Source organism: Carassius carassius, chromosome 46, assembly GCF_963082965.1.
Source record: "Carassius carassius chromosome 46, fCarCar2.1, whole genome shotgun sequence".
In the NCBI taxonomy this organism is placed as follows: Eukaryota; Metazoa; Chordata; class Actinopteri; order Cypriniformes; family Cyprinidae; genus Carassius; species Carassius carassius.
The window spans coordinates 12,690,551-12,715,700 of record NC_081800.1 but is presented as its reverse complement, the minus strand read 5'-3'; the positions used below and the strand labels follow the sequence as shown (position 1 = coordinate 12,715,700).

The window sequence follows — 25,150 nt, the reverse complement described above, 5'->3', positions numbered from 1 at the left end:
TTCCTATCGGTTCGTATTACCTCATAATCAAGATCTCCGACTTGTCGTGCGACCTCAAACGGTCCCTGCCACTTAGCCATTAATTTAGAGCTCGACGTTGGGAGTAATACAAGTACTTTCTCTCCCGGTGCAAATTTGCGTAACCTAGTTCCCCTGTTATACAGCTGGCTCTGGCGGTCCTGGGCTTGTAACAAATTCTCCATTGATAGCCGCCCCAATGTGTGGAGTTTTGTTCTCAAGTCCAGCACATACTGAATTTCGTTTTTGCCCTGAGATGGTCCCTCCTCCCAAGTTTCTCTCAGTACGTCGAGCACCCCCCGGGGCTGGCGTCCATAGAGAAGCTTGAAGGGGGAAAACCCTGTGGAGGCTTGCAGGACCTCTCGCACAGCGAATAACAAGGGCTCTAGCCACCTATCCCAATTTTTGGCGTCTTCCTGAACGAACTTACGGATCATGGATTTAAGAGTGCAATTAAATCGTTCTACCAGGCCGTCGGTTTGTGGGTGATAGACGCTAGTTCGAATCGATTTAATGCCCAACAATCCATACAGTTCGCGTAGCGTACGTGACATAAACGCTGTGCCCTGATCGGTGTGGATTTCTTTTGGAACCCCCACCCGGGAGATAAGACGAAACAGGGCATCCGCAACACTTTTAGCGGAAATGTTGCGGAGGGCCACCGCTTCAGGACCGCTTCGTGTTGCATAATCAACTATGACCAATGCAAACCGATGTCCTCGTGCCGATCGCTCTAATGGCCCGATGAGGTCCATACCAATTCTCTCGAAGGGGACCTACATTAAGGGAAGAGGGCGCAAAGGCACTTTTGGGGCAGCCGGTGGGTTCACCAACTGACATTCCGGACAAGACGCCACCTGCGCACGTTGTCATGAATGCCCGGCCAAAAGAAACGGGTTATGAGGCGATTTAGTGTTGCTGCCTGTCCCAAATGGCCCGCCATAGGGTTAGAATGAGCCGCATGGAAAAGCATTTCCCTGCGGCTCTTCGGAATTAACAATTGGGTTGTATTCACTTTTGTCCGAGCGTCTTATGTCACTCGATACAACCGGTCTTTTAAAATGGCAAAATACGGATAGGTGAGCGGGAGGGCAGGTTGGAGAGGCTGGCCATCGATGGAGCAGACCTTGTGAAATGCATGTTTTAATGTCTCATCCTGAGACTGCTCCAGAGGAAAGTCATCACGCTCGGAGAGAATCAGTCTCCCAATTTCGTTTGGTTCCCCTGAAGCAGACCCCAGCGGTCCCGGCTCAGTTTCTCCCACCTGTACCCGCGCGGTCTCCTTCCGTGCCTTAATTCCCCAAGGCATCTGCACATAACGACCCCAATAAAACCTAAACGCGGGCCAATTCGTTCCCAAAATTATCGGATGCCGGAGGTGGGAACTAACTGCCACCTTTACACTATGCTTTTGTCCCCGGAATTGAATAATAATTGGGACGACCGGATACTCCACCACATCCCCGTGTACGCACCGCACCTTAACCACGGCCGTCTTCTTGGGCAGCCAATCGACGAACTGCTCCAGCACCACCAGGTCGATGAGATGCTCCACGTCACTTCCCTCGGCCAGTAGCCACTTGCGGCAGGAGTCCCGGAGCTGTTGGGCCATCGCGAAGGGCCGACCGGCTTCGCCCAAGTCCAGGGACCGGAAGCCCTGACGATGTTGCTCGGGCGACCGGCAGACCCATTGGATGATGGCCTTCTTTAGGTCGTCGAAGACCAGGAGGTTCGCCACCGGAAGTTGTTGCGCGGCCACCTGGGCTTCGGCGGAGAGCAGGGGAATGAGGCACACCGGCCACTGCTCGCGGGGCCAGCCACATGCCTCCGCCGACTTCTGGAACAGCTCCAGGAAGGCCTCCGGATCGTCCTGGGGCCGCATCTTGTGTAGTGGCAGGTGCATGGGTGCGGTGGGCGGCCCGGTGGCCTCGGCGCGAACCTCCCGATCGATCCAGCTCCAGAACCTCTCGCGGTCCTCCTGCTGGGCCTGGTGTTTCTCGCGGTGCAGGACCGCGAGGGAAGCGATGATGTCCGCAAGCGGCGTGGAGGACGGGCTTTGCATGGCGGCGGCGGCGGTCCTGCTTCCTTCCCGGGTTTCGGCACCAGTGTAGCAAGTTCGTTGGAGGAAAGGAAGAGGACAAAGGGGTCGGCTGGACTGCTGACGTATTTATTTAACAACAAAAATGAAACTTCACAAACACCAAATGGTGACTTCTATTCTGACACGTTGGCACAACACTTTCGGTTTACTCTTTCCGGTTTCGGTTAACGGTTCGGGTCAGCAGTCCGTCTCTCTCTCGCTGGCTTCCGTCTCTCCTGGCGTTTTATACTATCTCCACGCCAATTACTGGAACAAGAAACAGGTGATGATAATTTTAGCCCAAACCACTCACTTACCGCTCGTCTCCTGATTCTCTCTCCCGCTGCAGACTTCGCTAAACCACGCCCCCCCTGCCACAACAATATTATTAAGTAAACTTCAAATTCAAGTTAAAAAGATAGAATTTACCTCATGAATTCAGAGTTCTTTAACAGGTAGTAAGTAAAATTCTAATTATAAATTAATACTCTTTACATCAATAATGATTATTTTCATGACTTTTGCAAATGTCACGAAGTTTATAAATGCATGACTCTAGTATATATGTTGTTATAGGCCAGGCATAAAATTCATCACTCAGTCTTATGCATTATGCTACAGTTTTCCTGCTCTATCTCTCTATCCACCTGGGGGGCTTGACATGAAAACCCTGCTGTAACATTCAGTCTCTTTTCTTCTTTGTTTTTAAATTCCGATTTACTTATATGCAGTGTGTGTTATATTACATTAATGTGTGTGTGTGTGTGTGTGTGTGTGTGTGTGTGTTTTACTTGGGCATGTGTGCATGTTGATTGCTGCACACCAGCCGTCTGTCTTCAAATCAGTCTGTGGATGGGTTTAGCCCAGTACCAGCCGCACTTCACTCAGCTCAATATCTCACCCATACATGGCTCTGTTGAATCCACTCATGTATTTGCCCTGTTCCCCTCAACTAATTTCACAAAATTTTGACCATGGAGACATTATGATTGAAGTCGAAAGGCTGAAATAGTTTAAATAAGTTAATTAGAGGTGTCCAGCCAAAGTCAAAAGAACAAGACCTCTTAAATAGACTGCTGTAACCTCACTTCTTATAGAGACGTGCTGCCCCATCCTCAAGATTTTTTCTCTGTTACTCTCACACTGTCTTGACTGCATTTCCATTTTCTGGCCTGCTTTCTCCATCTCTTCACTCTTTCGCATTGTTCCTCAGACAGGTTCTTTCTCTCCCCCCTTTGTTTTGTCTCGTGTGTGTGTTATTCCCTGGCTGTCTGTTCTGTCCCAGAGGGCTCTCAGTAATGCCAAAGCTGGGAGGAGATCAGTCACATTGTGAATGCATAGTGAATGAAAGAGAACGTGCAAGAGGGGAAGAATAAGAGGGAAAAATGAAGGTGGACCTGGAAACGTGACAGTGTTTGATGCTTTCTGAGCTCTCACATACATAAGCAGTGATACACACCCTAGAGTTGTACACTTTATGCTGTTTTCCAGAGAGATTTATGTTCTTGTGCTGTACTATTGGTTGTAATTGTAGATCAGTCAGTTTCAACTGATTTTGTTTCAGAATGCAGAATAAACAGTGGTTTTACAGCAAAATAACAAACCAAAACAGAACCACTGCTGTTTACTGTGCAAAAATAATTGAAATGTTATTAAAATCCCTGAAATCAACATTGAGATCTGTTTTTGTTTGGCAGTATTGACAGTTTTGGTTGCTAAAAGTCTAAAAAAAAAAAACATTTTGGTGATTTCATATTAGTAACCCACTTTTTTATTATTAATTTATTTTTATTAACCTTGTTTAGTTTTGTTCATGTTTTTTAATGATGGGGACATGTCCTCTCCATGTTGGCATCTGCCTATTTTGGCTGCTTTTACCAAGTGACAGATGCTTTAGTACCAAAATATCACAGAGTTGGACATGTGACCTTTGACGTCATCAACAAAAACACAAGAGATAAGTTGTCCTCTCCGTTAAGTTTGCTTTTTATTTAAGATATTTTAATGGTATAGTTCAACAACATTTTTTTAATTATGTTGTCATTTACATTTACATCTAAACTTGCATTCTTCTGTGAAAAAAAAAAAAAGATATTTAAAAAAAAAAATGTCCCTGTGGGGTTTTGTTGTCCATACAGTGAAACTGTTTGCTTAATATTCTTAAAAAGATCTGCTTTTATGTTCCACATACTGTAAGAAAGAAAATCATACAGGTTTGGAATGATATGAGGATGTGTTAAATGATCACAGAATTTGTATTTTTTTTTATTAATTATCCCATTATGGTATATGGCAAAATCTGGTTTTAGACCAGGGTATATGTCACGTTTAATTTGACTTAAATGACAATGTCAAATAAAATATTATCATTATCAAATAAAGTGAAAAGGGCAGTGCATCCAATATGTCATATGTTTAGATTAATTTTTATTGAAAATATCATGATTGTTTTGTCCACTGTGACCATCGCTCCAGATTGTTTCATCAGCTGAATTATTTTCACCTTCACCTTCAATACCACGACTTAGGTGCCCTTGAGCAAGGCATCGAACCCCCAACTGCTCCCCGGGCGCCTCAGCATAAATGGCTGCCCACTGCTCCGGGTGTGTGCTCACAGTGTGTGTGTGTGTGTGTTCACTGCTCTGTGTGTGTGCATTTCGGATGGGTTAAATGCAGAGCACAAATTCTGAGTATGGGTCACCATACTTGGCTGAATGTCACTTCACTTCACTTCACTTCACTTATTTCTCCCCAGATATACAAGAATATGACATAAACTCAAATCCATCACTGCCTCATTTTCATTCTCATCACATTAAATATGCTGTCTGCTGTGACTAATGGATATTACTGTAGCTACACAGTCAGAGGCTCAACTAACAGATCTATTGTGTTATCAATGAGAAGAGCTCACTATATCATCTTTCTGCAGTTATGCAATCCCAATAATAATAAGCTCCTCAGACATATTCCGCATAGAAAAACAATAAAAACACAAAGACAAGATAAATAAGATAATTTGAGATATAAATTAGATAATAGATCATATAATAGATCATATAAATACACACTCACTGGCCACTTTATTAGGTACACCTTGCTAGTACTGGGTTGGACCCTCTTTTGCCTTCAGAACTGCCTTAATTCTTTGGGGCAGATTCAAAAAGGTGTTGGAAACATTCCTCAGAGATTTTGATCCATATTGACATGATAGCATCAATCGGTTGCCGCAGATTTGTCGGCTGCACATCCATGATGTGAATCTCTCGTTCCACCACATCCTAAAGCTGCTCTATTGGAATGAGATCTGGTGAGTGTCGAGGTCATTTGAGTAAAATGAGCTCATTGTCATGTTCAAGAAACCAGTCTGAGATGATTTGAGCTTTGTGACATGGTACATTATCCTGCTGGAAGTAGCCATCAGAAGATGGTACACTGTAGTAATAAAGGAATGGACATGGTCAGCAACAATACTCAGGTAAGCTTAAACAATGGTGTTTAAACAATGCTCAATTGGTACTAAGGGGCACAAAGTGTGCCAAGAAAATATCCCTCACACCATTACACCACCACCCCCAGCCTGAACCATTGAGACAAGCCAGGATGAATCCATGCTTTTATGTTCTTTTCACCAAATTCTGACCCTACCATCTGAATGTCGCTGCAGAAATCAAGACTCATCAGACCAGACAAAGTTTTTCCAATCTTCTATTGTCCAATTTTGGTGAGCCTGTGTGAATTGTAGGCTCTGTTTCCTGTTCTTAGCTGACGGGAGCGGCTCCCGGTGTGGTCTTCTGCTGTTGTAGCTCATCTGCCTCAGGGTTCGACGTGTTGTGCGTTCAGAGATGGCATTCTGCATACCTTGGTTATAACGAGTGGTTATTTGAGTTTCTGTTGCCTTTCAATCATCTCTAACCAGTCTGTTCTTTCTCCTCTGACCTCTGACATCAACCAGGCATTTTCTTCCACAAACCTGCTGCTGCTCACGGGATATTTTCTGTTATTTGGACCATTCTCTGTAAACCTTAGAGATGGTTGTGCATAAAAATCACAGTAGATCTGCAGTTTTTGAAATACTCAGACCAGCCGTCTGGCAACAACAACCATTCCACGTTCAAAGTCACTTAAATCCCCTTTCTTCCCCATTCTGATGCTCGGTTTGAACTTCAGCAAGTCATCTTCACCACATTTAGATGCCTGAGTTGCTGTCATGTGATTGGCTAATTAGCAATTTGTATTACCAAGCAATTGAACAGGAATACCTTGAATTGGGAGGCGAATGTATATACATAAATACACACAGACATATATATATATAAGATATATTATTTTGAGAATGTAAAAATGCAGAATGTTTGCTGTGAGGGGTTTAGGTGTATGGCAATCAAATATACGCTTTGTACATTATAAAAACCATTGCACCTATGGAGAGTCCCCAGAAGTATAGTAAACCAGTCGTGTGTGTGTGTGTGTGTGTGTGTGTGTTTCAGAGACCCAATAATGAATAGGCTGTCAGCTTGTCTGAGGACACCAAAGCATTGTCAGTGAGCCATGACATGTGATAATCGCACACACACTGACTCCCAGCAGGGACAGATGTAACTCCTATGTCCTATGAGAGAGATACCACAAACAGACACACAAATATACTTCATCTTAATCCTCCAACCCTCTTCTAATTTTCCCCTCCAACAGGTGGGCGTCAGGGCAAGCTGCCAGTGACCGCATTCGAGGCTTTCGACCTTGAGATGAAGAGCTGGACGCGGTACCCGTGCATCCCCAGCCGCAGAGCGTTCTCGTCATGTGCTGCCAGTGACAGAGCGTTTTTCAGCCTAGGGGGTCTTCAGCAGCCTGGACCCCACAACTTTTACTCCAGACCTCACTTCGTCTCCACTGTAGAGGAATTTGATTGTGAGCAGGGTGAGTACTACATCTCTTTTGATGAATCTTTATTGGCAAAATGATACACAAAAGAAATGTGACCATTACTATGTCAGCTCAAATACATTTTTCACTGTACATTGTTGGAGTAATAAATATAACCAAGTGGTACTGTAAAAAGTATGTTTTTAAGAAAAAGCTTGCCCGGTTAGTCATTAAACTACAATACTGTACAAAAGCTTCAAATCTATATATGTGTGTGTGTGTGTGTGTGTCTGTCTATATATATATATATATATATATATATATATATATATAATAAATATAAAACCTGACCCCAAATTTTTGAATGGTAATGTATATACTGTAGAACAGTTTTGAATGCAATGTCTTTTTATATGTGTAAAATGACCTTGAGCTTGAGAAAGGTGCTATAAAATCAAACATTTTGATTTGACCTGTAAAGAAGTAGTATAGTATCTATTTTTCTTTTCTTACTGGAAAAACATGACCTTAATGTTAACACAAAGAGCACACTTAAATAATGGAGGATAGTTTTTACTTAAAACGTTTTCATTAAGTCATTGCTGTATAGTTGAAATTTTGAGTGTTGTAGACAAGAGTAAATTAACTGTCAGCCGTCATTATAAAAATAGTTGGCAAACTTTGATGACAGGAGTTTAATTGGTGAAGATCAAAGAAATAGTAATATGATGCTTGAACGGCTGTATATAAGGCTTTTAATACATATAATTTGATTTATCAAAACTCTGATGTCAAGTAGTCTGTGTAAAATCAGTGCTTTTATAATAAATAGATTTTAGTTTAATAGATTTTAATTAATATATAATACATTTTATAATAAATATTTTAATCAAATGAATAACATGATATACTGTTTGAATATTTGCATATATTTATATTTGGTATCATCAAATGAACCTAATTCAAAGACATTACATTATTGTGGCAGCTGGAAACTCTGAATAGGCACACAATAATGCCTTTAGGAGTCTGTATATTTATTTTATGTCCATATCATTGAACATAAGCCAAGCACAGGTCTACAGTTGACAGCTGTGTGTTTTAGTCAATGTTTAATCTGTCATGAACTCATGATACATAAACGTGGTACTTATAGCAGTCTTGATAACATTGTGGTCTCTTTTACATGGCTTCCCCTCTCTCTTTTTTGCTCTGATACTGGGGTTGAAACCTCTCTGACAGCTCAACTTCAATCTCTCAGGCTCACTAGGTGACAGGCAGGAGAAAGATTGATGTGTTGTTGTGTTCACTGTACATACAGCAATGGAGGGGTGGAAATATATCTGTTTCTCTTGCTATCTCTCTCACTACACAACAGGGGGGAGATGACTGGTATACAAAATGCTCTCCAGGCGGATACCACATATGTGACCCTGGTAAACAAAACCAGTCTTAAGTCGCTGGGGTATATTTTTTGCAATAGCCAAAAAAACATTGTATGGGACAAAATTATTGATTTTTCTTTTATGCCAAAAATCATTAGGATATTAAGTAAAGATCATGTTCCATGAAGATGTTTTGTAAATTTCCTATCGTAAATATAGCAAAAGGTCATTTCTGATTAGTAATATGCTTTGCCAAGAATTAGTTTGGACTTTAAAGGCGATTTTCTCAGCATTTTGATTTCTTTCCACCCTCAGATTCCAGATTTTCAAATAGTTGAATCTTAAATATTGTCCAAAATATGGTATGATCCTAACAACCATACATCAATATAAAACTTATTTATTCAGCTTTCAGATGATGTATAAATCTCAATTTTGAAAGATTGACACTTAAGACTGGTTTTGTGGTCCAAGGTTACATATAAGGTCCTTGAGAAAACTGCTTAGTCAGTCCTCTGGCCTTATAAAAATTAATTTTTTCAATCCATTGCTCATGCTAAGGGAAGTAAACAGGGGCACGCTGAATATATATTCACCTTCCTCTGACCACAGGAAGTATTATTCAGTCATTGTGCACAAAATACATCAATATCAGCTTTACTTTGCACTGACTGGCCAATACCTATTTTAAGAGAGTTTTTTAGCCATTAAAATAATCTGATGCCCTACATAAAATAATGTCCTGCGGTGGATATATAATTGAAGCCGATCTTCAAGGTGTAGTAGCTGCCCTTGATAACCACCATACCACTGTTACTGTCTTGGACTTCATTTCCCATAACCCATTGCCTGGACTCATTATGTCTGATTGACGAGGAACACCCCAAAACAAAACAGGAACATGAAAGCACAGGCATGGCAACACAAGCACGGTACAAAACAGAACACAAGACATGGAAATCAAAAAACAGACAAAATAGGGGAGGGAGGGAGGGAAGGGAGCCCAGTCAACTAGCAGGAAAACCCAAACAGCTATTAAAAGGGACCAGGGAGGGGCGGGAGGGTTGAGCCAAGGAGGCTCAGGCAGTCCAGGAGTCCCAGCAGTGGGCCAGGGTGGAGCCGGAGAGATGAGCCAACGAGGATCTGGCCTAACAGGAACCCAGGCAGACCACCAGGGCGGAGCCGGAGGAACGAGCCAGCGAGGATCTGGCCTAACAGGAACCCGGGCAGACCAGCAGGGCAGAACCAGAGGGAGAGACCAAGAGGACTCCGGCTTAACAGAAACCCCGACAGACCACCAGGGCGGTGCCGGAGGAACGAGCCAGCAAGGAACTGGCCTAACAGGAACCCGGGCAGACCAGCAGGGCAGAACCAGTGGGAGAGACCAAGAGGACTCCGGCTTAACAGAAACCCCGACAGACCACCAGGGCGGTGCCGGAGCAACAGACCAGCAAGACTCCGGCCTAACAGGAACCCCAGCAGATAGGAAGGGCAAAACCGGCAAGGCACTCATTAAGGGCAGAGCCGGCATCAGGGCAGGGAGCTTAGACAGAGCCGGCATCAGGGCAAGGGGCTTGGGCGGCGCCGGCAGGGCAAGGGGCTTGGGCGGCGCCGGCAGGGCAAGGGGCTTGGGCATGACTGGATTGGCCTCCAGGCCAGCAGTGGGCTCCTGAATGGCCACCGGGCCATGTGGGATGGAGGAAGCCTTTCTCCTCCTCCTCCGTCGCCGAGACTGGGGCAGTGCAATGTCGTCGGCCACTACTGAGGGCGCTGCAGCCTCATCCGGCACCTCTGGGGGTGCTGCAGCCTCATCCGGCACCTCTGGGGGCGCTGGAGCCTCATCAGGCACCTCTGGCATTGGCGGGGCAGAGCCATTCCTCTTCTTTCCCCTCCTCAGTCTACGAGAGTGAGGTGCTGCAGTCTCTTCGGCCACCTCTAGGGGTTCTGCAATGTCACAAGTCACCTCTGGGGGTACTGCAGCGCCTTCATCCACCATAGGGGGAACTGCAGCTTTGACGGGCACCACAGGCAGCCCTGCAGCCTCCTTAGCTGGGGAATGTGCCACAAACTCCACAAATTCACCAAACGACAGGTGGTCCAGCCCCCTCATTCCCCACCAACTGAGAGGCTCATCAAGGGCGTAATTGAAGAGGTCCTTGAGGGCCACATCATTAAACTCCAATCCCTCTGCAGTACCACTGAACTCCAGGGCAAAATCCCTCACACCAGTCCCTTGTTGATGGAGCGAGATCAAGGTCTTAAACTGCAGCATGCGCTGGTAGTGGGGGCTGGAGAGAGTGGAGGCTGGTGGACGGTGCAAACCCTTCTTCCGCTGAGTCCTCATACTGGCTAGTTCGTACTGTCAGGGTTTGGGTAGAGGGAAGAGGCGAGGACTCAATGATGCAGAGATAAGGGCTCTTTAATAGTAGTAATAATAAAATAAACAAACAAAAACTACCCCGTAGGGGAAAACAGACTAAACTTGACTGGCAAGGCGAGGCAAGGCATGGCAAGACACGATGTGCACAGACAAATGTTTGACGACGAACTAGCAACCAGACTGCAAACACAAGGACAATAAATAGGGAGCTAATGAGGAGGATAACGAGGGAACACATGTGGGGAAAATTACATCAATAATCAGGTAACAAGATGGGTGGGGTCAAGACAATTGACGAGAGCACATGGCATGTAGGAACTAAGACAAAAGCCATGTGCTCACACAAAACAAAAAACACAAGCACATGGCCAGCAAACCAATCGCAAGCCACGTGCTTGAATAGACACAAACATGCAGCTAATGAGCAAGCTCATAAACCGCGTGTTCACACGAGAGGCGCGCTCACATGAAAACAATGACATGAGAGTATCAGGGCTCTGTCACAAAACCATGAATAACACTAGACTGAAGTGACAGAACCCTGACATTCAAGATGCTCGCGGGCATACCACCAGTTTTACAGAAAATTACATTTTACCACAATGTCCTTAGCGCTCTATGAAGACTCCCGTGTTCGTTGGTGCATCGCAACACACCACACATGGCTCTTTGATGCTGACATTGTATCTCCAGCAGCTACAGCAAGAGAACAGTAATGGCAGACCGCAGCTTCTCACTCAGGGCTGTGTATTTGCTAATAGGGCAGAGAGTGTCACGGGCAGGACTTTCCCAGAGTATGGCGTCATAGTAGTAAGAAAAATGGTACTGATAGTGTTGAGAGACTGTTTATGATTTACTAGGATTATAAAACAGTGAGTGAGTGGATTTTTACCATTATAGGCCATTATAGGTTGTTTACACACACTGCAGCCACAAAACTGGGTTTAAACACTTTATAAAAGTGATTTTTGCATTCTATGGCACCTTTTTTACCATAGTAAAATAAATATCAATAAATATTTGAAACATGCAAAATATAAGAATTTTAAATAATGCTTTCAAACTTTTGGTCCCCACTTTGTACATTCTTCTGTGTTGGTGTTCTCCCTCCTTGTTGTCATTTAATTAAACTGTAATTCTCTGTTATGTTTCAATTAGGGATGCACCGAATATTCGGCCACCGAAAATTTTCGGCCGAAAATGGCCAAAAAGTGCATTTTCGGTTTTCGGCCGAAACACTTTTATTACCGAAACAACACGGCCGAAATGTTATGATGACGCAAACAGAAACCGCGACCTGCACGTGCACCTGCATAGCGCAGACCACGAGCTCCCCGCGTCATTCACTTCACACCAGTGGGTCTTAATAGAGAACATTCTCTCTATTCGTATTCCTTTATTCGCAGCACTAAAGCGTCTCCTAACAAAGAGATTGAGACGGACCACGAAGTGAAAACAAAGAAAAGTACAGTCTTATAGAGTCTGTTAGCACACGTCTCACTGAGATCTTTTCGGATCCTCCGCACTTCATCGCGAATGTGCTTGATCCGCGTTATAAAGACCATTACTTGGACGCGGAAATATGGCAGAGCACACGAGAAATGCTCCAGGCCGCGCTGGATGCGGAGAACCCGCGTGGAGACGGAGAAGCGCCAAGCGCAGGAGACTGAGAACAGAGCGCAAAAAAAAAAAAGACTCGTCTCTGCATATATAATACACACACATATACATATACATGCATAATATCAGATTGTAGCCATATTTCTGCTAGATTCTTTGCTAGATTTCTGCTTTAATTTGATAAAAATGTTTATTTATGCCCTGGCCCTATTTAAATGCACTCTCTCAAATATTTCTCAAATGTCAGGCAGATGACAAGCTCAACTGCTCAACAGCTAGATGGTTATCTGTCTGAAGTCCCCATCCCCAGAAGTGATAACAGTCTTGCCTACTGGAGAAGTAATGCACTTTCTAGTACTACAGAGAAAAATTTCAAATGCTCTTCACCTAAATGCACTTTTTTTGAGAGAACAGTTAATTTTAAAACCTTTCTGCAGGCCAGTAGGCCTGTACATTATTATTTAATATACAGATGAGTGGGATTAAATTTTAGTTTGAATTTTATTTTATACTGTGCATTGTTGCAATGTGCTTAATAAATATTTGCATAATTTGTAATTATGCATTTTTATGTTTTTTTTTTATAATTTATGTAATTGTAATTATCTTTGAAACTTTAATATTAATTTATGCAATTGCAATGTTTTAATTTTAGTAAAGTTAGTACACGGTCATAGCAATAAATGCAATGGTACTAATAATTGGGATAATTTCTTTCGGTGTTTCGGTTTCGGTTTTCGGCCTTGGTTTTCTCTTTTTCGGTTTTCGGTTTCGGCCAAGAATTTTCATTTCGGTGCATCCCTAGTTTCAATCACTTTTTCTCATCCCAGGAGTACCACTTAAGGAGCTTTTAATTGTGCTAACAAAAATAAGAGTGTTCTCTCATCTTCAAGTAAATAGCCAAGCCCCCACAGGCCACCAGCCCTTACCACAGAGATACGTGTTATTGGCTTTTTCATCTTCTGTCACCTTTCCTTCTTATTCCCTTTGTGTTTGTTTATATGTGTGTACGTGTTTGTCAGACTCCTGGACAATCTCCAACACAGAATGAAGTCTGATCGGTCCTCCTGCATAAGGGTCATTCTCAATAACCTCTTAAATTATATTCCTGTCTACCTACAGTAGCCTATAAATTAAAACTCTGCTACAGGAATGTATCTATCCCGTTACACTCAAATGGACAAATAGAGAAGGAGAGAAGGGGGAAATAAATCAGTAATAAAGTAAAAAGGTTTCTGCATTCTTAAACCTCAAGCCACCATTTTAAATTAAGTGAGTTATAAGGCTTTTTACATAAAAAGAAGCTGGAAGAGTAAATAAAAAATCAATTGTATTTGATGATGCCCATGTGTGCAGGGCTGACATGAGCAGAACAGGTTGTAGCCTGCTTAAGTTTAGCTTTTAATCAGAGACATTTGCATTTAAATTCAGCTGTTGTGTGTTCTGATTCTGTGAGCTGTTAGTGTGTGAATGAAAGTGTGTGTGTGTGTGTGTGTGTGTGTGTGTGTGTGTGTGTGTGTGTGTGTGTGTGTGTGTGTGTGTGTGTGTGTGTGTGTGTGTGTGTGTGTGTGTGTGTGTGTGTGTGTGTGTGAACTTACACAAGCAGGACTCGCGCTTGTGTAAGTTCACACACACAAAAATTATGTTTTTAATTTATCATTATCCATTATCATTTTACCTATTACTGTAGAGGCTGTAGAGAAAAGCTGCCCAGTGTAATTACCGCCCACATTTACAGGCCATATCCTCAATTACACATTACTGCTCTCTAATCTCCCCATTTAACACACATAGGGCTACACGTGTGTGCTTGTGTGTATTTATATTTCCTCCTGTATTAAAATGCAAAAGACGAAGTCTTGTGCATTGTAATTTGCATTGTCTATTGCCTCCTTCATATGTATGTAATATGTACACTTTATTTTAAAAGAGATAATGTGCAGTCAACTGGTCTTTAGTGCAAAATAATATGAGAAGAGAGAGGCTGATACAAGAGGCGTTAAAGCAGCACCGCTAGGAAATCAGTTTCCTGGAACAAAGGTCAACTGTATAGTTTAATGGTTATTGGATTGTAGGATGTTGCTATACTAACCTGTCAGCATAAAGTATTCCAGAGAGCTGTGCAATAAGGATTGTTGGTCACTGGAACTCGCTGGGCCCAAATTCATTAAATTATTGCATGGTATTACCCTGCAAAAGCCTGAGTATTTAAATGAAGTGATTAAATAAAATGTCTTTTCCTCTTCAACATGATTTTTGTCACCAGAAAGCATGTTAAACAATTTTATGTTCTGTTAATCAAGACAGCAGTAATTAGTCAAATATTCCAATGATGCAAGTAGTATATATAATACACCTTCTGTCATGATGATTTATGACTTTGACCTTTGACCTTTTGACAGGTTGAACTTCCGGTGACCTTATGATGGATGGGTTGAACTTCCGGAATGAGTTCATGGGTTAACCTATGACCGTTTCCCACGCATCGATCATGCGGTTTTGACAGAAAGTTTTACCCTATTGACCTAGTTAGTTCTAAATTATATATTTTGACGGGTAGTTTAAAAGGTATAGGAAACACTCCCCACGCATCGATCATGTGGTTTTGACAGAAAGGTTTACCCTATTGACCTAGTTAGTTCTAAATCATGGTTGTAGGAAACCCTCCCCTACGCTGTTTGAACTTTGTGTCAGTTAGCTTGTTTGAAGTTTGTGTCAGTTAGCTTGTTTGAAGTTTGTGTCAGTTAGCTTGTTTGAAGTTTGTGTCAGTTAGCTTGTTTGAAGTTTATCCCAGTTATACGGTTATGTGTGTGTGTGTGATTATATGGCTTCTCCCCCCTCCCATTACATTCCTGAGCAGTGTATAAATGGGATCGGTGTGTTCTACGTTTATATATAAAACATCCTATAATTTATGTAATATTTATATAATTTATATAATATAATTAATTATCATGCTAAGGTTGAAAAACATTTCAGTTATTTCACATTCATATATAAAACATTATATCATTTATATAATATAGTAATTATCATGCTAAAGTTTATATATATATAAAACATTATATAATTTATATATAAAACATTATATAATTTACTAAAACAATTAAAGGTTTAAAACACATTTTAGTTATTTCATATATGAGGCATTCAGTTATTTCACATTTATATATAAAACATTCTATAATTTATATAATATAATTAATTAAAGGTTTAAAAAACATTTTAGTTATTTCATAAATGTGACATTCAGTTATCTCACATTTATATATAAAACATTCTATAATTTATATTATATAATTATCATGCTAAAGTTGAAAAAAGAAAAACATTTAAGTTATTTCACATTTATATATAAAACATTCTATAATTTATATAATATAATAATTATCATGCTAAAGTTGAAAACATTTTAGTTATTTCATATATGTGACATTCAGTTATTTCACATTCACATTTCAGTTATTTCACATTTATATATAAAACATTATATCATTTATATAATATAATAATTATCATGCTAAAGTTGAAAACATTTTAGTTATTTCACATTTATATATATATATATATATATATATATATATATATATATATATATATATATATATAAAACATTATATAATTTATATATAAAACATTATATAATTTACTAAAACAATTAAAGGTTTAAAACACATTTTAGTTATTTCATATATGAGACATTCAGTTATTTCACATTTATATATAAAACTTTCTATAATTTATATAATATAATTAATTATCATGCTAAAGTTGAAAAACATGCCGTTCTTTATATTCTATCTTTTATATAATATACATAATCTAAAAGCAATTTAACTAAGGTTGAAAAACATTATGTTCTTTTAAAAAGGTTATAAATTAAACGTTTATAAAAAAATATACTGAAACCGACTGTTTCAGATAAAACAAGATCCATTTTTTAGGGGGCAGAAGAAGCTGTTTTCACATCAGCTTTGATCCTGACCCTCTGTGTCCCACTGTCTACGTCTACACGCTACAGTGCTTACTCGTCCGAATTTACTACAAAATCACAATATCTTCAAAGCCATTGCTAATTAAAACTAACGTATCTCAGGCAGGAGTACCGTGTTTTGACAGTTTTCTGACGGTTCACCTATGAATTACGGTTGGTGCACGGCTAGCATCTCTTGTATCCCCCCCCCCCCTCTCTCTCTCTCTCCCTCTCATACATTCATTCGTCTCCAAGTCTTATTTTCTTCTTTTAATGAATATAAACACATTATACATTCGCAAACAATATAAAACAAAACATTTACATTAGTTTTTGTCATCACTAAAAATATACATTTTACCAGGATCGGGGAAAAAATATATAATTGAACACAATGAAGAATATGGTCTATTGAGGAACCCGGATGTGTCATTGACACAATTCAGTTAAATTCATTTCACATTAATCGTTGCAAAACATTTTCTATATTATATTTAAAACCTTTTATATCCATCTTTATATCATATCTTTTTCAAAAAGCTGTTTAATTATTTATTTTAACCGTACACCTACAGTACCACCACACACTAAAATGATGCATGCACGTACATTTTTAATTAAATTTAGTTTTTAAGCGATCTGAATTATGACTACCCTATACATTTAATCATAAACCACACGTACCTTGTTATATCACTATAATATCCATTCCACTATACAATTTTGTATTCTGATAAACCATATAAACAAGCGGACATACGTATGAACATATCAAGTTAAAAAGAGACTTATCTCTATTTTAAAAAATATGAAAAAATAAATAAATAAAATTATATATGACAGCGTGTTGCTAAACCAGAACACACGTTTTAAACAAGTATTCATCATGTTTATAAAACACATCGCAGTAACAGACATGTTACTAAACCAAACCAAATCATTTATCATACATTTTTAATCATGTATTCAACATATACTTATAACACCAATGTCTGGGGGAGGCCAAAATACCTCCAGTCACCCCAAAACCCACTCAGACTCCAGGGGTTAAAGAATATGGAAATAAATAATTATATAATGACATCAGGCTACTAAAGCAATTCATTAAACAACAAAAAAAAGTATTCAACATTTAAGTTAATCAAACTTATAAAACACACCATTCTCTTCTTTTTAAAAAAGAAGAAGAGCATTTTTCTTATTTTAAATCTGATTTTATATATAGCATAGTATATAAAATAAACATTTCTTATGATACATATAAAAAAAATATCCCTTACATTTTTTTTAGACCGGTAAGAGATGTCCAAACATGAATGAAATATCCCCAAAATAAAATAATACGACTTAAACAAATAAAATAAAATGTTTAAAGTTAAAACAAGATCTCACAGGTCCTAGTCCGGGTATTCTTCTGTATGTGAGACCTGAAGGGGTGCTTCACACACACCCCGCGCGGCGAGGGTGGAGTTCCAGAACGTATGATCTAAGTCAATGGGTACATTATTTCAAAGCTAACATTAATGTAATGTTTGAATAATCCGTACCCTCACTACATCTGATGTAATTCATTACATCTGTTTAAATGTTTCTTAATTCAACAAAATGATGATATATATTACCTAAAATATTTATATTTTTATATAATATTATATAATAATTATTTATATCATATCATATATATGATTATATTATATTAGATGCGTTATGCATTAATCACTTTAGATTCTTTAAAGTTCTTATTCTTATCTTCAAAGTTTTTAATACCATCTTTCTCTCTCCCTCTCTCTCACACGCACACACACACACACACACACACACACACACACACACACACACACACACACACACAAGGCCTCTGTTTAACCGTTCCAAAACACCTCCATTTAAAAGCAAAATTAAAATATAAAAATGACCTTCGGGGCTTTTTACGTAGTGCTTTTCAGTTACTGTAAGATCGCTTTACACTAGTGTAATGAAAGTTAACTTTTCTTAAAGTTTATAGTTGTATTTTACTGTATCCGCATCCTTCTATCCTGTAGATTGTATGTGTACTGTAAAATAACAAATATACATTTTGCTTAAAGTCAGTAAAATAATTACACCTACAATTTGAAACGAGTTTAAACACATTGTGCGTCACTAAAGCAAGGCACACCGTCTATCGTCTTATTTTTTAAATAACTTGATGACCGGCATCATCTCTTCATATAATTTATGCACCCGAGTGCTTTTCTCACACGAGTAGAAAACTCTGTCTCTTTGGATGTGTTTGGCAGAAACATAATTTCTACATCAGAAACATTTTTTTAATGTACGACTGAACTTTTCTCATTCGACAGAAATACTATTTTCAAATTATTTACCCGGCCTATAACACTCGGTGTAAATGTTCTTACCTAGAGCAGAAAGCATACGCTTTGATTATTTTGTAGGCATCGTGTAATGTTAAATGGTTTACTAAAAAAATTAAAGCGCCGGCAGCTGTAATTTTCAAAATGAAAGAAATGTATGAGCTAAGGATGTGTCAACTATTATCATCATTTCCTTTTGAGCCCGGATAAACCGGTAATTAATTTTCTATGCGAGTGACACAATATACAGTTCTCATACTATAGCTGTAAATAGCCGTGCTAAACATTTATGACTATTGGTGTAAATAGCCGTGCTAAACATTTATGACTATTGGTGTAAATAGCCGTGCTAAAACATTTATGACTATTTTGCAGGCCAGCAGATCATGTCAAGGGTGTTTCACATCTAAGAATCACAATGTTTTGTAAATGACATTTTTCTTACACCTCGAGATTTAGCCGTATCAAGATTTTCAACGGCCGTACGTTTTTAGGCGATCTTTGTGCGCCGTCATCGTAATAGAAATAAATGAAAATTAAGAAATTAAGTTAGTTTTTCTCTTCGAGATATTTCTTTTAGTGCAACTTTGTGTCTGTCCAAAAAGTGTGATCGCATGAAGCATCGACGCAAAAATGAAGTCTAGCTGTTTTACACTTAAAACTATTACAACCTAAACAAATCAAACGGTACACTCGTTTAAGTTTCCACACTCTTGTTGAGATACATTTTTTTATCCATAACCTTTCGTGTATACGAGCGACCAAATCACTAAGAAAGACAGTATAGCGAGAAAACTAACGTTTACAACGCATATAGAATTCAGAATACAATCGTTAAAGTATTTATTTATTTTTTTTGATTTGTAAATGATATTTTTATTACTCCGTTAGATTTAGTCATCGTGTTCGGATAGCCGATGACACAATTTACATTCTGTTTTAAGACTCCTGTAAGTTCATGCTAACTCTCGCGTGGGAAAGAGAGCGGGGTGAGCGCATTCTATTCATTTAAGAAAAATTATTAAACATTTGCCCAAACTTTTTTATTATTTTGACAAAACACAACACGACGACATTAAAGAATGTTATCAGTTCCTACGGCCATCTTCTTTGATTCAAATAAAGCAACATCTCTGGTGTACGTGTGTATGTGACAGATTTGACAGACAATACACTTCTGACAGATTTGTTAGATGGGCTACCGTTGTAATACAATCACATTTGAGAACTACGATGTTCTCACTTTTGTAACGGTTATAGAAAAATGCCGTACACACTTTTGCATTTCACAATTCAGTGATTTTAGCTGTAATGAGCACATAAGACAAAAATTGTCAACGTGTGACTCGTAAACATGTATAATTTTATTTATTTTTACCAGAGATAGGCGACCGATCTGTTGACACGTTGTTTTGCAGTTTTCTCTGACTGTGGTCAAAGAGTTTTCTCTCACTGCGGTCAAACATACAGTCCCTGTTCATAGGAATTTTACAGCATAAAAATATCGCCCCTACATCTAGAGCTCTTGTTCATATAGCCGATGACCACGTTCACATTTTACTCATCGTACTTGTTTCAGCATCTCCGCTTGACATTAAAGAGTAGGCCTATGCCCCTCGGTCGTAAGCATTATCATCTGCCGTGTGCTGAGATTTTTCTGCTTTGTCCACTTTTGATGGATTTGCTAGGGGACTATGTCACCTTGTTGTAACGTGATTAGGTTTAAGATCCATAAGATTGCGCTAAATGCCCTTGAATAGGTTATAGACATACTCTTTTATACAGGAAACGTGTATCAGAATAACAAATACCTAATAGTGAAATCCAGTATTCTAAACTATTGTGAAAGTTTTAATTCAACTCTGTAAATAGCTTCTTTTTTTTCTACTACTGTATACATTATTGTTTGGTTGTCTTTGTACAGTATTTCAATAAATAAACCGGTGTTGATAAGTCGTTCATTTAAGTGAGAGGCGGGATTATTTTGACTGTTTTAGTCATTCAACGTGCTTAAGGTCTGATCCGGAAACCGCGCTACGACTGGAACTGCGCTCTGTCACGTCTAAATAACCCGTTGTTCTTTAAGAAAACACGAGGCGAGCAGTTTCTGACATCTATTAATTCACTTCATTTTTTCACAACCGCAAATGTTTTGTTTAGCATACATATTAGTTTTAGTCAGTTACATAGTCGTCGTGCATGAAGATTATAGTTATTTTAAATAATTATGATAGAGTTACAGGTTTAGGTTAGTGTGGCGCCTGTAAGCGGTGAAAACTTCAAGCATCGTAGACGACGGTGTTACTCAAACAGCCCATAGCGTTATCTTTTAACAAACTATTGTATTGCGCGTTACTAAGACAAAATCTGTAACAGTGTTCATTAATATGTTGAAATGAAAATAAACATACAAAACTTTATAATGACCGTGAGTTCAATATAGCTTAACACCGCATAGACAAATGTTTGTTCTAACTCTTTCGCCCTAAAATTGCGAGATTTCTTGACTTTGCCGTGTTTAACGGACTCTAGATCTCATCACGCCGCAGCGAACTGTAAACCACACACTTTCTCATCGCATTACGCTAAGAAAACAGCACATGGTTAAAGCTATTACACCATAAACTGTCTACAGTTGTTAATGTACAAGCACAGTAAACTATCTCTACAAAAAATATCATCGCACTACTGTTTTTTTTTTTTTTGCGTATAATACATAATTCAACAATACTTTTGCACTCTCATTCGACTGTATTTATTACCGCCGTTCTCACGTTCCTGCTGTTCATAATGTATATATAATCCTTCATTGCTCCGTTCATAATGTACATACAATCCCTACATTGCATTCATATTTATATTCTGTATATACTCTGATCAATATTGTACGTATATAGCAACTCCACTTTATATTCTGTATATCATAGCTTTACTTACTCTGCACTTTTATGTATATAAAACACTATACTCTTGCACTTCTGGTTAGATGCTAACCGCATTTCATTAGCTCTGTACTTGTACTCTGCATAATGACAATAAAGTCGAATCTAATCTAATCTAAACAAGTACAATCATACGCTTCCAGGACTTTGCTCATTCTTTCTGTTTAAATTTGTTTAAACTGACTTTCACATTCTTATCTTATTTTCACCAACTAAGTGTAATTCCTAGGCCTCGCGGATTGTTTTCTAGTTTTGGCCGTCAACCTCTTTGTTCATACGCCGCGATATCTCTGTGAATCTGCTTGATTTCATAAAATATTTTATCTCTTACGTTATATCATTATACTATCCTAGTTTATATCAGATACAAGTTTATTTCTTCATATTTCTCGCAAGTCAAACCCTAACCAGGGCCCCTTCACCCTGCTCTGCTTTTTGAGTGCAACGCCTTCAACCCATTTTTATTTTTTTTGTTCGAATGTACAGAAGATCCACCACTACTTCCTCGTGACTATGGCTAGTCTTTATCCCCTGTGAGCGGCTGACCTCATAAACTCTGCAGTTATCGCAGGTTTTCTTATGATCTGCGAACATCTTGTCAATCAAACTGCAACATCTTGTCAATCAAAACATTATCCACGTGGACTGACAGAATCGGCTTCAACGATCAAAACGATCAAAAAATTGCACAAGGCCCGGATCGTGGTGGATTTTAAAAACACTCAGTTTACATCTTGAAACTGAAATTGCACAAGGCCTGGATCGTCGTGGATTTTAAAAACACTCGGTTTACGTCTTGGAACAAATTCTGAAAAGGATGTCTGCCACTACCAGCGCTGCTGCCGATGATCGAGTGGAGTGCGGCTCTGCCGAAGGAAAGATGTGTCCTGTAAAAGCCAACATAGACTCTATGTTTAAACAATGTTACAGAGAGCAAATGATCGATCTGATGCGTAAAATCATAGACGATGCGTCTGATCCGAATCATGATTGTACGACGGATTCCAAGCGCGTAACAAATCTCAAGAAAGAAATGGACGTTGTGAGAAGCCTGAAAAATAATCCATGGCCCGATTTGACGAGCTTGTATACGACCAGCAAGGCGCCGATTTGTGTAACGACCAGAAAAATTCTGTATGTGACGGCCGAATGTAGCGACGAGATGTACATTAACGAGACTCTCTGTCTGTGTACGTGCATAACGGATTTGTGCGTGATGTTAGTCGCTAAACATTATGGGTTCGTGATGCATGAAATTATTGAAACCGTCATCAATTTCATAATAGAACAAAACTTGAGGGCCTGCCGAGATTTTCTTTTCTGGCTAGATAACTTGTGATGTCAACCCTATTGTTTGTAATAACAATTTGATCACTTTCTTCATTACTTCATTGTATGCATGTAAATTCAACACTGTTTTGTTGAAATAAAAGTTCGAATCCCTTCACTGGATATTCTTTCTCTGAGTTAAATTTTTGGATTTTAATGATTTAGCATACGTCTTTATCCAAAGTGACCTACAATGAGTATGACAGAAGCATAAAAGTCGTGGATACTCTAACAGGGGTAGAATGGATGGGAGTAGATGTAAGAGAAATATGAAGAAATAAACTTGTATCTGATAAAAACTAGGATAGTATAATGATAGAACTTTTACAAAAGAACAACAGGTTATTTAGACGTGACAAAGCGCAGTTCCAGTCGTAGCGCGGTTTCCGGATCAGACCTTAAGCACGATGAATGACTAAAACAGTCAAAATAATCCCGCCTCTCACTTAAATGAACGACTTATCAACACCGGTTTATTTATTGAAATACTGTACAAAGACAACCAAACAATAATGTATACAGTAGTAGAAAAAAAGAAGCTATTTACAGAGTTGAATTAAAACTTTCACAATAGTTTAGAATACTGGATTTCACTATTAGGTATTTGTTATTCTGATACACGTTTCCTGTATAAAAGAGTATGTCTATAACCTATTCAAGGGCATTTAGCGCAATCTTATGGATCTTAAACGTAATCACGTTACAACAAGGTGACATAGTCCCCTAGCAAATCCGTCAAAAGTGGACAAAGCAGAAAAATCTCAGCACACGGCAGATGATAATGCTTACGACCGAGGGGCATAGGCCTACTCTTTAAGGTCAAGCGGAGATGCTGAAACAAGTACGATGAGTAAAATGTGAACGTGGTCATCGGCTATATGAACAAGAGCTCTAGATGTAGGGGCGATATTTTTATGCTGTAAAATTCCTATGAACAGGGACTGTATGTTTGACCGCAGTCAGAGAAAACTCTTTGACCACAGTCAGAGAAAACTGCAAAACAACGTGTCAACAGATCGGTCGCCTATCTCTGGTAAAAATAAATAAAATTATACATGTTTACGAGTCACACGTTGACAATTTTTGTCTTATGTGCTCATTACAGCTAAAATCACTGAATTGTGAAATGCAAAAGTGTGTACGGCATTTTTCTATAACCGTTACAAAAGTGAGAACATCGTAGTTCTCAAATGTGATTGTATTACAACGGTAGCCCATCTAACAAATCTGTCAGAAGTGTATTGTCTGTCAAATCTGTCACATACACACGTACACCAGAGATGTTGCTTTATTTGAATCAAAGAAGATGGCCGTAGGAACTGATAACATTCTTTAATGTCGTCGTGTTGTGTTTTGTCAAAATAATAAAAAAGTTTGGGCAAATGTTTAATAATTTTTCTTAAATGAATAGAATGCGCTCACCCCGCTCTCTTTCCCACGCGAGAGTTAGCATGAACTTACAGGAGTCTTAAAACAGAATGTAAATTGTGTCATCGGCTATCCGAACACGATGACTAAATCTAACGGAGTAATAAAAATATCATTTACAAATCAAAAAAAATAAATAAATACTTTAACGATTGTATTCTGAATTCTATATGCGTTGTAAACGTTAGTTCTCTTACGAGAGCTCTCTCGTACTGCGTCTTAGCTAAGACGCTACGGGAAAAGTCTCTTTTCACGAAATACTGAAGCAAAAAATTATCCTTTTGTATTTTTGTAAAGCGCATTTGCAGCAGTACACAGCCATAGGCGAGACGGCTCGTTCGCTCATTGGCTTGTTCTGCGGCAACTGCACAGCCTATCGAGCGCGGGCTGATGCAACATCAGACCAATAAGGGCGCTTCGCGCCCTTCTTGCCACTTCCCGCCGAAACGGGTGTGGCCCAACCTATAAAAGGAGCTCGAAAAGGCTGACTCACCTGATTTTTCATCTCTTCAGCGAAGCTCACGCATCGCTGGATCACGGAGGAAGCAAGCGCCGTCTGAGAAAGCACATCAGCAGGACGAGCCATTCTGAAGCTGCTGGCATCGCCGCCTTCCATTGCCGTTCCTGCTGCGCTATCCGGCGCCTATATCCTTTCAATCCTGTTATATACAAGCTGTTCTTTATGTGTGTGTGTGTGTTCGCCCTGCGACACACACTCGTAAAAGAGCTCGCGTCTTTTTTAAGATGCCTTCCTGCGGCTCGTCAGAGCCCCACT

The 25,150-nt window shown here is 39.4% G+C and overlaps 1 protein-coding gene across 1 annotated transcript in view; it reads left to right on the top strand.

The window, feature by feature from the left end:
- Nucleotides 1–25,150, top strand: part of LOC132129231 (kelch domain-containing protein 8B-like) — a 144,753-nt gene that overhangs the window by 64,494 nt on the left and 55,109 nt on the right. The window contains exon 3 of the mRNA XM_059540740.1: nucleotides 6,794–7,018. Within this exon, the coding sequence (XP_059396723.1) occupies nucleotides 6,794–7,018 (225 nt within the window). The remainder of the gene's footprint in view (nucleotides 1–6,793; nucleotides 7,019–25,150) is intronic.